Genomic DNA, 12728 nt, shown 5'->3' with positions numbered 1-12728 from the left:
GCCCTGGTGACCACAGAGCAAGCACAGCTGGAGGAGAGGGCAGATCCTGAGGCTCTCAGGGTCTTTCTGGAGGCCAAGAGATGTCCTCCCAGTCTGGCCCACGTGTGTCGGATCCAGATCCGCCAAGTGCTGGGCACACATCGCCTGAACCAAGTGCACTCCCTACCACTAACACAAGTGATGAAGGACTTTGTGCTCCACAAAAACTGACTTGAAGCTTGAAGGGAGTCAGTTTATTTCATTTCATTTCCTAGATTTAGTTCTTCAGTGACTGTTTCAAACAAATCCAGGAGCAGAGATTATATACCATCAGCATAAATACACCACCTATAGCCAATCCTACTACTTGGAGAGCGTTAATTGGAGTGTGTCTGTGTGTGCTCAGTTCATCGTCTCCAGAGTCCTCAGCCCAGAAATTCTGTTTGTCTTAAATGACGTGAGGTTCAGTTAGCTTTGCACAGAAACAGCCGGGAGAAATACTTTTTACTTTTATACTTGATTACATTTCAGAGCCTGTAATGTTTTACTTTTACTTGATTAAACAAGTTGAATCAGTACTTCTAATTTTACCAGAGTCTTTATTTACACAAGTAAATGTACTTCTACTTAACCCATTGATACCTGATGCAGCATTTGTGTGTGTATCCCTTTAAGACCGCGGTCATACGCGGTTCGCGGTCTTAAAGGGATACACACACAAATGAGGGATATACATGCAAATGCTGCATCAGGTATCAATGGGTTAAGTAAAGAATGTGTGTACTTCTCCCATTGACATGCTGAATACTGATGGGCAGTGGCAGCTCCCCGTCAGTGAAAAATATAAATGTTGGTATAATAAACTTTGATTAACAGTCAGTCCTTTTCATCAAATTAGCAGCTATAATGATGTGAGTGATGGTGTCACAGTAGGCTACTGGTGGAAGTGCACGGTCACAATCTGGCCCTCTGGTAGCGAGGCATTTTTAGTGTGGCCCTCTCTATCATCCCTGCTGTAGCTATGGGCTCTTGTGATCAAGGAAAATGTATTCTAATAATGGTTGATCATTAACTCATTGAGTGCCATGGACGAGTATGTTCGTCATTTCGTTTAGTAACGTAGAGTGCCAAGGACGAGTATGTTCGTCAATTGCGTTTTTTGACGGTGGGACGTGGATCAAAGCCTTCTGTATCTCCTGTACAAATATTGTAGCTATTGAAGGTGTATAACCTATTTTACGGACTCATTAGGTGGCGACAGTGCTCTGCAGATTACAGAAAGGTCCGGAAAACAGCAGGAAAAAGCCGTGATCAAAGAGAAACCGATGCATGCTGCAGCCAGAGCCATATAGATTGCTCTGTCTGCAGCTGACGTTGGCTGCGAACATCAGTCAATCCGCGCCCACAACTGAGCTCCTCTGCCTCTGTCTGTCTGTCTGCATATAGTTTCTCCACACGATTACCCGCCAGAAAGGCAGCACCCGACGCCGAAGGGCCTAACCTTTCCCTGCAGTCCGGTTTGGCATTTCCGTGTCGCGCTGGGAGCCGCCCGGCGCACAAAAACGGAGCGCTCCGAAAATAGACTGGGTGCGTGTTAGGCTGTGTGTTAGTGTGGGGAGGAGTTTGCAGCTGAGGGGGGGAGAGGGGGGTGGGGCACGCAGGCACCACACAACTACATCACGTCACTACATCAGAAAATATTAGCTAGAGTCAGTGAATGTGCTTGAAATGCTTCATTTCACAAAAGGCTGAATATCTCAGCTTATAATTTGAAACCTGTCTTTTTGCTCAAAACAGCCTATCTTCTCCGGCTCATAACTAAAGAACGGAAAATGGTATCAATAAACTTTTTTTTGCAGATGATAGAAGAGAGTCTCATCGTTCTTTGTGCGTGTTCAGTGTTTACATAGTAATATCACACAATATTCTGTGGGCCTCGAGAAATCACTGAAAACGCTCTGAAACTCTGGCACTGGGAGCGTCCGTTCTCCAAAAGTGGCTGGCACTCAATGAGTTAAAAAGTAGATAAAGTCCATACAGTATCCTTACATACAGTAAGGATAAATATGATAAATAAATAAAATGCTCTCAGAACAATAGAAGCTTTAAAGGTGTGTTGTGTGAAATTCCCCTGTGACATGTGGGAGGTGTGTGTGTGTGTGTGTGTGTGTGTGTGTGTGTGTGTGTGTGTGTGTGTGTGTGTGTGTGTGTTTTTCCTCATCCACAGCTGTGTGCTCGTTGCCGTGTCTGAACGGAGGCAGGTGCATCAGGCCGAACAGGTGTCACTGCAGCCCAGGGTGGAGCGGGCACGACTGCTCCAGGTGACAACACACACACACACACACACACACACACACACACACGATGCGGAGAGGAGCCTGTGCTCCCCGCTCCTCAGTGCTGGATCCAGTCCAAACAGTGGGAGGACAGATAGCGAAGCTCAGCACAAAACCGCTTTTCCGGGAGGCTCCATCGATCGCTCTGTGGAGCTTCAGTTTCAGTATTACTGTTTCCATGAACAGCTCTGAGTCAGCTGTTCAGCAGAATAGCAGAATGAGTAATTGGCTGCGTGTCTTTCTCAACATGCGACACTGTACCTCTTTGTCACAGGTCTTAAAACTGTTTGAGGAAAGCTGCCAAGCTTGTCCCTCAGTCCCCTGGTAGCCCAGCTCCTCTGGGTGACAGAGCTGTACTGTAAACAGGTGGCTACTATGAGACCATGGCCAGTTACCTCTGTCAAGAGTTTCCTCCCAAAACCCACAGCAGCCTCACCAGAATACAATGCAGCCACAAGACCGGTTTCGTTTTGAGTAAAGGGGCCTGACTCCGTTTGTCTGGAAAAAGCACATGACGGCCTGTTCTCTCTGGGGGAGTTAGAAAAGCATGAGAGGAAATGCAGTAAACTACTAACTTACATAGAAGTAGATGTGGGCGATGAGGGGATTTCTTTTCATTTCTTTGTAACAGTGTAGTAGGACTATCTGTGGGTGGGTATTTCCTTCCAAGTTATGAGTCTTCTTAACATGCAAAACATTATGTCTGAGTATGACATCATCTTTGTTTTTAGAAATAGTAACTGACAGCTTCACTGAATTTCACCCATTAACTCCAAGGGCCAGTAACTGGTTAACAAAACACTGATGATGATGATGTCCTAGTTCACTGCCTGAATCGAACAGGAAGTTAAGACGCTCTCTCTCTCTCCACAGGAAAAGGAAATCGGCATACTACCATTTCTAAAGATGCCACTCAGCTCCATGTGAACCATCTGATGAAGGGACTTTTTGTATAGTTACTGACACAATTGTAAACCATTCATTCTCATCTCTCAAAGAAGCAAAACCCAAGAACCATTTTGTAAAATAAAGCTGTATTTTTTCATATAGAAAATCAACAGTATTAACGTATGCTGCTATATACTTGTACGATGTGTAAAAACTATTGATGTGATTGTCCAATGTATATGTGTAAACTATTCTCACATTTTTATTAAAGCATAAAATACCATAAAAAAATAAAACACTACTTTCCATGTCTTTCTTTGGACTCGTTTCTCGTTCAAATTGTTCTTGCTCATGTGAGAATTCATTTAATTTTGTTTAATTGGTGGGTCTAAAATAAAGAGTTTGGTCTTATAGCTGCTCTAAACCGTTTCGAGAGAACTTATGATTTAGCGCTTTATAAAAACAATTGACCTGACTTTGCTTTTTACACACAAAGTAATTTCCATGTTGATGTAAGGAAAGATGCAAATATATGTATGGTGCATTTTACTGCATTTGCATCGTTAAACCTGACTAAATTTGCATACCATAGTAGGTCCACATGTTCAGGCGCTTTTAAGTCAACTTTCCCAGGATACGTTTGTCGTCTTTTACATTTTGACTTGCATTGTGTCAAACATTTTATTTCAAGCACTTCTAGGCCCCTTTTTCCAGGTATTCCAATACTTTGAAAAGTTAAATTCAACCAGTAGCGGCTCCAGCCAATTGTGGCTGGGGGGGCTAAGGGGGGGCTTAAATATTTACAGCAGGGGCTAACTTTTTCTACATAAATAGACAGTGGTTCTCTTCTCAACCTGTGGTACAGGTACCACTGGTGGTACGCGGGGGCCCCTCCCTCTCATACATTCATATGGTGGTAATTTCTCAGGTACTTGTGTAAAAAAGTTGAGAACCACTAACATAAGAAATAATAATAATATGATTGATAGGGTGTGAATTAGGCTCTAATATTAGACAAGGAGGGCCCACTGCTTTTCCTTTGAGAGCCAAATCCCCAACCCAACATTATGCATGTAAGTGCTTCAATGAGCTGAAGACTGACTGTGTATTTAGCCCTATGTCACACTGTATGTTGAGACTGATGAGTCCAGTTACACAAGGCTATATGCAGCACACGCATTTAGATGGTAAATCAAGCAAAGCCCAGCAAGTTGGGCGGAGCCATGCATGAAATCAACAGGGCAGAGGTGTTTACAGCATTCAATATCAAGCCAGAGGACAAACAAGTATGAGGAAAAGTTCATAATTGAAGTGGAAAACCACAAAATAATATATGACACAACACATCCTTTTTACAAGGACAACACCAAGCAAGCCCACCCCTCCTCTGCTTCTCCAGTTGGGAACAATGATCTTCTGCCTGTTTGTTGTTGTATTTATCCAACATACAAATTGTCTCGCTCGATTTCACCGTGAGAACCTGTCGGTCTCATCACTCCAGCTGTCTGGTGGAGCGGAGCCGCGACGTGCTCTGCACGCAGCCGGTTAGTGTTGGCGGAGCACAGAGCACGGAGTGAAACCGGAGAACAGCTGCAACGCAACGCAAATGCAACCAGTGCAATCCCGGCGTTATGTTCACATTCACACCACACGCATGAGCACGGCGGCCAAAAAACACAACAGCACAGTAGGCAACGCAGTCTTAACAAAGCCATTATGTATATATCAAATATAAATTCAATGCCCTGGGCTGGCAGGCAGCCTACCTGTTAATGCGCTCGATCCTAGAACCTGTGCTGTCCACTCCAGTCCAGTCCGTGTACAAAGCAAAATAAAGTATCTCCTTTGTGATAGCCATCAACATAAACGCTTGATCAATATAAAGGCGCGCGATACTAACGCTAGACGCTTGTTTTATGTCCATTTTCCGTAGATATTGACATGTCTTATGGAAGTTTAACTTCCGCGGTTACTTGAGAGACGCTTTGCCTTGGAGATGGAACAGGCCACTTTGAGCAGAGCAGAGGGGAGGTCCTTCTATCACACCATGCAATAATACGCGCCAGTATGGGGAGAACCCCTCTATAGAAAATGGGCCGGCCCGGTGCAGACAGCCACTGATGCTGTGTTCAAGGATGCTGGGAATTTTCACTTCTATGATGTATTAGCCTAGTTTAGTGTTATAAATTGTTTTTCTCCAAAGAAATTTCCAGGGGGGGCTTAGGGGGGGCTTGGCTAATTTCAGGGGGGGCTGAAGCCCCCCCTAGCCCCCCCCTGGCGCCGCGCATGAATTCAAGGACTTGATTAAGCTCTTTTAAGACCTTGTATGAAGAAGCCTTTTAAAACCTTCCCATCAAAAGCAAGAGAACAAAGTATCAGCTATTCATCTTCCTTTATTATTAAATCCACCTAGTTAGAAACAATAAAAACTTTACAGAGACAAATCTGAGATATAAAACAGGATTAACAGCTTTTAGTCCAATTATAAGCCAGTTGTTTACACAGAATCAGCACATGCATGCATTGAATGAGGAATACAGTAAGTCACTGAAACTATTGCCAATGTGGAATAGAAAAGCAGATCTTCTCGGGCGTTGTGTGGAGGGTGGTGGTGCTGGTTCTGATGGTGTTTATACAGGCAAGGTGCGTGTGGATGGTGGGTGGGGCTTAGTGGATGGTGGGTGGGGCTTAGCTTCATGACCGCAGAGCTTCTACTCTCTCGACCAGCTTGTCGTAGTTGGCGCCGGAGAACTCCTCCACCTGAAACGGGAAGGACAAAGGAACGGCGTTTACAAATAGAGAGGCAAAGTGACCGCCTACTTCCTGCTTCAGCACTGTACCAGATTTTTCCTGTTTCTAAATATATCTGAACCATTTGGTTTGAACAAGTAAAACTCTTTTTATAAGCATTTTATGAAATGTCTATGGGAAAATAAATGGCGGATGAAAATCTCTGGTACAGTGCTGAAGCAGGAAGTGACGTTCACTTTGCCTCTATACACACCACTTCAACACTGCAATACATTGTGCCAGATGAAAGGATGACAACATCCAATCAGAGGGTTAAAAACAGAACAGACAAACCCAACGTGAAGGAAAGGAAATGGGGCATTTATGATATTTATGATTAAATGTTTACCCTTTCGCCATTTTTGTAGAAGTGGAATGTGGGCATGCAGGTGATGTTGCAGTGTTGTGCCACATCCTGAAAAGAGACAGAAGAGGAGGCTGAGAAACACAAACAAGTCAGGTATATAAACAGGGCTAAATGCGCTCCACCTATAATAACTAAGACTAAGCTAGGAGCGCCGCAAGACTATTTGCTAGGTCGTAGATTATGCTGCTCTGAGTATCTCCCAATGGTACAACATTGATTTTCTGCGAGTGGTGAGGTATACATCTCCGTCCGAGAAGAGGCTGTGTTTAGTTTCTGGTCCTCACCCACTCTCCCCCTCACCACTTTGTGAATATAGGCTGGTTTCTGTTTTGCAGTAGAACGCGTGTCGTGAGTTTCATCCCTCCAAGCCTAGTGCGACTAGAGATGGAACGATATGAAGATTTCATATCACGATTATAGTGACCAAAATTAGCACGGTTATCAGTATTATCACGGTTTGTTAAAATGTGCTGGAAATGTTCAAAAAGTACTAACACACTCACAGAAATCATTTCACCCAAGTTTTATATTGAAAACTCAGACCCAAAAAGGATTGATGCACTGCATGTGTTTGCATCTGGGAGACTGTTGCCAACTTTGGTTGATGATGGACAGTATTTACCATGTTTTTCAAAACACTGTAACCATGGTAACACGGTAATCACGGTACCACGGTTTTAATAATAATGAAAATTTTAAACTACGGTTATCGTAAGGAATGTTATCACGGTTATCATTAAAACCGGTTATCGTTACATCCCTAAGTGTGACTAGCTGTACAGAAACAATTTGACTGTAACAATGCACTCAATAACTTCGTTAAGCTCATGCTACTTTACAATCATTACAAACTCCGCTAAGATGCTGACTTAACTAACTGTTGCATTCACTCGTCTCTTTTGCCATCAGCATTCTGATGTAAAAAAAAAACACATGGTGACACACTTGCCATCCCAATAACTACATTAGTTTTCTCTGTATTCTAAGTGTCTTGACTCTGCTCAGTCAACAGGGGGCGCTGGCAGCTGCACGTTTCCTACATTTCTTTTGCTGGTCTCATCTGTGGACGGGAATATTGTGTTAGCTGCTTTATTCACGGAAGCAGGGAGATTCAATCACAGGCTATCAAAGGTCGGTGCAAACGGCTCAACTCCTTCACTGTTTGTTGTGATTTCCTAGGTTACCACGCATGTGGTTACAACACCACACAGACCGCCGGCTACATGACCTACCTCGTTTACATTCAGTCCATGCTACAGACGTTTAAGGCTCGCACGCCCGTTTCAGAAAAAAAATACACACATCAAGTTCCGCGACCACGCCTCGCTTCGTGACAAATGAACATGAATGATGCATTGTAGCGGCAGGATTAAGAGCATAACTGTGTGTGGTCACATGAGCCAACTGTGGTTTGACCCTAACCCACACGGCCCCGGTGAACTTTGACCCAAACCCACACACGGCATGGTGAACTGATTTTTATGAATAACTCGCATTGCTATGAGTATTAATGGCATGCGTGTTGAAAAGTCTATCCACACAATGTCATTTTTCTCTGTTGATCTTTTTGTCCTATGATGCTTATTACTCCTGGTTTTCTCTCAAATGACATTTACAGATATTTACAGTCCTTTTATTGCACCAGTCTTTCGACCTGAAAGGAGCAATATGGGATTCTGGAATAATAGTAAATATTGCTGGGTAAATAATTGTCTGTGATGTTTTTTAATGGTGTAAAATGCAGAAATAGCAGGAAGATGTGATGTACAAGCAAGTGGGCCTGAAAATGAGAATACTAAATTTAACCCCTCAAATTTGCATTTCTGAACATTTCAGTGAGGAGTTTCTGCCCGTTTATCAACTGCAAACTTTGGAAAACTAATCTCTGAATCAGGAAGTATCCAACTAAAAAGATATCCAGGATAGAACAACATAAATAGGGTCAGCAAAGCCACATACAAACACAATAGAGCTGTTAATTTGCTCCGTCATTGTGAGTCATGGTGCATGGCAGGAATCAGTTTTGTTATGAATAGACTATTATATAGTGATTGTGTATTAATAGACTATATAGTGATTGTGTATTATTAACCTACCTGGGCCTCGTCCACATCCACCTTCAGGAAAACCACGTTCTTATTCTCCGGCTTTTCCGACATTTCCTGTGAGAGAACGGATCAGAGTCAGTGTGGAAGAGCTACTGATGACACGTGGGCCAAAACATATTAGAAATACAAATATGACTGTGAGGGAGGATTAAAATACTGACGCTTTTCTCTTCAAAATATCTTCTAAAAAGGCTAAAAAGGAGGAAATCATCCTCAGTGGTGACGACAAACATCAAATCCTGAGTTCAATTATGTCAATGAGCTGGACGGACGCAGCCATCACATTCTCTCCAAGGGTTTCCCACAGGGTTCCCACACCTTCAACATCAAATCCAAGGACTTTCAAGCCCCAATACCCCAAATTCAAGGACCCAACATGGCATAGTTTGAGACAGGGATCAATGTTAGTTACTGCTACAACACTGAGAACTAGTCTGGCACTAGTCTAGCACTAGCAGCCAGGTTTACAGAAACTCAGACAATTAAAAAGGGAAAGGCTTGAATGTGTGAGGACTTCCTCGACTGTGCTGTTAGTTCAACTGCAGATGACAGAGATCCAGCGACTGCAACGCTCGTTAGAAAACATTTTGTTTTCACTTGAGAGCTGGAGGCGGAGCCACCTCGTAATTCTCTATGGAGGAAAAACGCTAAATTTAAGCACTTTCAATGACGCGTGTCTATTTTCAAAAACGTTTAATGCCTTGATTTGTATTTTTCAAATCCACAAACTTTCTGTGGACCTGTGGGAACCCTGTTTCCAGTTGAGCAGGCATCCAACAAGTGTTTACTACTTGAGGGTGAGGAGCGGCTGGCCAAAAGGTTGCCCCGGGCAACAACGCATCTCTCTGAAGAGCTGATTCAGTTCCAACCTCTCCAGTCTCCAGTGAGAGCAACACATACATCCTCATGGCAGGACTCCCTTTAACTGACACAGACTAGAGACGTCTCAAAAGAGGTTAGTCGGGAAAACTGGATCACGTTTGACCTGTTGTATCCACAAACAAAAATTGTGATCAAGATCCTGTATCTCAAAAAAAAAAATCCTATCTGCTTTGACCAAATCCACCCAAAAGTCTAAAATATTGGTGATTTTACTTTCAGAAGAAGCCATTTGCTGCCATTCATTCTTGTATAGTACAAAAAACAACTTGACAAAATGGTCTTTTTGTTTTCATATCGGTGAGCATTCTGTTCCTCCCTGCTTTACTGTTACCTCAATCTATCCTAACTCTAAATGACACTGTTATTCACGTTGTGTCTGATTGGATTAGAGGCAGTGGGTGGGTCCAATTCACCAATACTGCAAGGGATGGCAAATAGCTCAAATGCAACTGCAAGTCTTTGTGGCGAGAAAAAAAGTCACAAATGCTACATGATGTGACAGCAGGAAAGTCTTTAGACCCTGAGCTACATCATGAGATCTTTATTCCGACCAAATACAAACTTTTTTTTCTTTTCTTTTTTACCAAATCCTTCATCTATGCTGCAGAACGCAGGGTAATGGAATGGCCCACTCACCTTGTAGCGGGGGGCGATCTGTTTACAGGGGCCGCACCACGTGGCTGTGAAGTCCACTACCACCAGCTTGTCTCCAGCCGACTTCAGGATGGCCAGGAAGGAATCCTGCAGAAAATGAATAACAGTTAACCCAGCTAAAAAGCTATAAGATATAACTTCACCGCATGCTTTAATGGAGAAATAGTAAGCAAAGCAATGTGTATTTTCAAGAAAATTACACTATTCTGCAATGCAGGGACCAGGGATGTAAACTCATTGACAGTGTAAAAGGTGATGATAGATACCAGAGGGCGGCAGACACAAAACCACTCACAATCATTCACTGAAGTGCCCTATTTTGGGATCAAAAAGTTGACTTGACCGTCACACAAAGGTGACTAGTTTCCCTCCCTGATTCTGAATAATATGTAGGCTAATTGTGTTTACTGGTCACATTTGCTGTCTGTTTGCCTCATAGTGACCATATACACTTGAGTTGTTTATTTTTGGACAAGTTTATCCACTAATTGAGAGAAACGCAAATGCAGTTTGCTGAACTAGACTTCAGTTGTACGGGGGACAAATACGATGTAATCAGTCAGTTCATTTCTTAATTGCTCGCTGATCTGTACTAAAAGCCAACAGTTAGCCTAGCCTAGCCTGCCATATGCAGAGGATGAATGGGCGGTGTGTGTGACCAGCACCAGCTAGCTGGCCATGGTGTGCCATTACTGTTTGAATAAAAAGGTTATTATAGTTCCTGGTCCAGCTGGTGTGTAAAACACACTTTCTAACTAACCCTTGTGGATCTGTAACGTTAGCAATTAGCAACACTGTAGTCACCCACAATCACTAAGTAAATGTTATGTAACGCCTGTCTGACATATCTGGCCAGTCCTGCCCAGCCCACAAGCTCAAAAGACAAAGTCCAGGATCCCATGCTTGCTAACCTCACACCGGGTGTGCAACGTGCGCCCAGGACACACACCATGTCCCTGAAGAGTTAACTAGCAGCTCGAAGCAAGCATGTAACGTTAATACTAGTCTGATCATAACGGTTTTAACAGGAATCGTTACGTTCACCAGTCTAGCTGAAATAACTTGAAGAGGCGCGCAGCTGTCCAAGACGCGTCAGGGAAAGGATCAGATAAATATGTCTGTTGCCGATACGATAACTCTAGCATAGCCAGTAAAAGCAGAACATAAACAAGATATTAGTACTCACCAAATCCTCGACTTCTTGAACCATGATTGTAAAACAAACAGCGATGGGCCTCTGTACTATGAGCGACACGCGGCTGAGGTTGGAAATGCCCTTTATTCAGTATGCTGCTCTCATTTATCAGGGCTGCGTCAAGCTACCCGACATAACTCGATCACACCGGAAGTTACATTATTTTACATTCACAATAAAATCTGGAAGTAGACATTGTACTTTTGGAAAACACGGCAATTGTATTTTCTAAAGATCTACAACTGATTCATCAGTGAATATATTTATTATTTCCACATTGACTTATTCAATGTTTGCTTGTTGCGTTGCAACGCAACACACGCTTGTCAAAAAGTGGTTTATTTTGAAAGTTGTCGCAGAAGCATTGTTTTATTCTCGCTCGTTTCCCCCAACCAAGCAATGCAACATGTACGGTCTATGAATGTAACCAAGCCAAGGCAGAAGTCTAGCTGGGCTATCGTTTGCAAGATGTTACTATTAATAATAATAATTAATAATATAATTAATAATTTGGCAGTAAATTAGTTTATCCTATAGTAGTATTATAGTATTTACCCCTTCCATTCTCCCACCTCCCTGAAAGACATATCAAACTTTGTAAACTGTTGAAACGGATGAAATAACGGTCCTCAAAAGCTTATAGCCTTAGGCTATCTGATTGAAATTTAGAATAGGGATACAAAAACGAACATGGGGCTAATTGTTTACCTGATAATTGTATTAATACATTTTTTAATTATGAGTTTTTACTAGTTAGTTCAGTCACAGTGAGAGATGCAAAAGTATTAGGTGGTGCGCTCCTGTCAGAATGACTTGACAGATTCCTGTTTTCCATTTACCGTAAAGGACTGAGTCAGTGAAGAGTGCGCAACAGTAGGCTAGTGATTCATGCACAGGATCACCACCACTACAGCTTTTCAGCCACCCTAAACCATCAAAACAGTTTTCTCATAGTGGTGTCACATAATATAACATTAACCACCATTTTCAAATTGAATCATTGACATATTCTTAAACCCTCCATTTAAAAATCTTTCCTGGGCTACAAATAAAATAAAATATGTTTTTGCCAAGTTGATCATGTTCAATAAATTGAGGTTGCATTTTATGACTTCATGGTGACTTTGACAATAAGTGGATTCACACATTTTAATGGACATCCAATCTTTTGACCCCTTCAAATTCTACCTAGAGCAGCAGCAGCCTAACGATGGAAATTAGGCTCTCTTCATAACAGCCTTATGAAATTCAAATCTGGGTCTAAAAATACACTCTTTCTCCTGATCAAACAAAACGCTCCAATAGGCAGCAGCAGGCTAAGAGTCTGCTCTATTATCTTGGATCCACTCAACCTGGGTCTGGGATGAAGAGGAGCACACGTCTTCAAAAGGATTCTCTAATTTCCTCCGTTCTTGAGTGCATGACGCGTATTAAATGAACAGCATGTTTACAATCTACAGTCTACAATATGAAATCCAGTGTTGACGTTTGTCATGGCCCAGATTTGGTGAGAATCAAACATGTACTTT

At 42.6% G+C, this 12728-nt stretch overlaps 2 protein-coding genes across 2 annotated transcripts in view; one reads left to right on the top strand and one right to left on the bottom strand.

The window, feature by feature from the left end:
* Positions 1–3509, top strand: part of svep1 (sushi, von Willebrand factor type A, EGF and pentraxin domain containing 1) — a gene marked incomplete at its 5' end in the record, with an annotated part of 271175 nt that extends 267666 nt beyond the window's left edge. Inside the window, 2 exons of the mRNA XM_083640220.1 lie at positions 2207–2300; positions 3189–3509. Of these exons, the coding sequence (XP_083496346.1) occupies positions 2207–2300; positions 3189–3219 (125 nt within the window). The 3' untranslated portion in view covers positions 3220–3509. The remainder of the gene's footprint in view (positions 1–2206; positions 2301–3188) is intronic.
* Positions 3510–5600: 2091 nt separating this feature from the next.
* On the bottom strand, positions 5601–11306 carry txnb (thioredoxin b). Its single transcript, XM_083640464.1, has 5 exons — positions 11191–11306; positions 9987–10091; positions 8457–8522; positions 6343–6408; positions 5601–5963 (listed from the first exon to the last, which is right to left on the bottom strand). Exons 1-5 carry the CDS (start codon positions 11212–11214, stop codon positions 5898–5900), a joined length of 327 nt encoding a protein of 108 aa, XP_083496590.1. The 5' UTR covers positions 11215–11306; the 3' UTR covers positions 5601–5897.
* Positions 11307–12728: the final 1422 nt, after the last annotated feature.

This window comes from Poromitra crassiceps (assembly GCF_964638095.1).
Source record: "Poromitra crassiceps genome assembly, chromosome: 7".
NCBI lineage: Eukaryota > Metazoa > Chordata > Actinopteri > Beryciformes > Melamphaidae > Poromitra > Poromitra crassiceps.
This window is presented reverse-complemented; position numbering and strand designations above follow the sequence as displayed.

Bases quoted from the DNA above. Each gene is read 5' to 3' on its own strand.
- txnb (XM_083640464.1), bottom strand. From the start codon at position 11,214: ATGGTTCAAGAAGTCGAGGATTTG. The intron at 8,523-9,986 runs GTGAGTGGGCCA...GTTCTCTCACAG, and splicing joins AGATCGCCCCCCGCTACAAG to GAAATGTCGGAAAAGCCGGA. The intron at 5,964-6,342 runs GTAAACATTTAA...TTCCCGTTTCAG, and splicing joins TCTACAAAAATGGCGAAAGG to GTGGAGGAGTTCTCCGGCGC.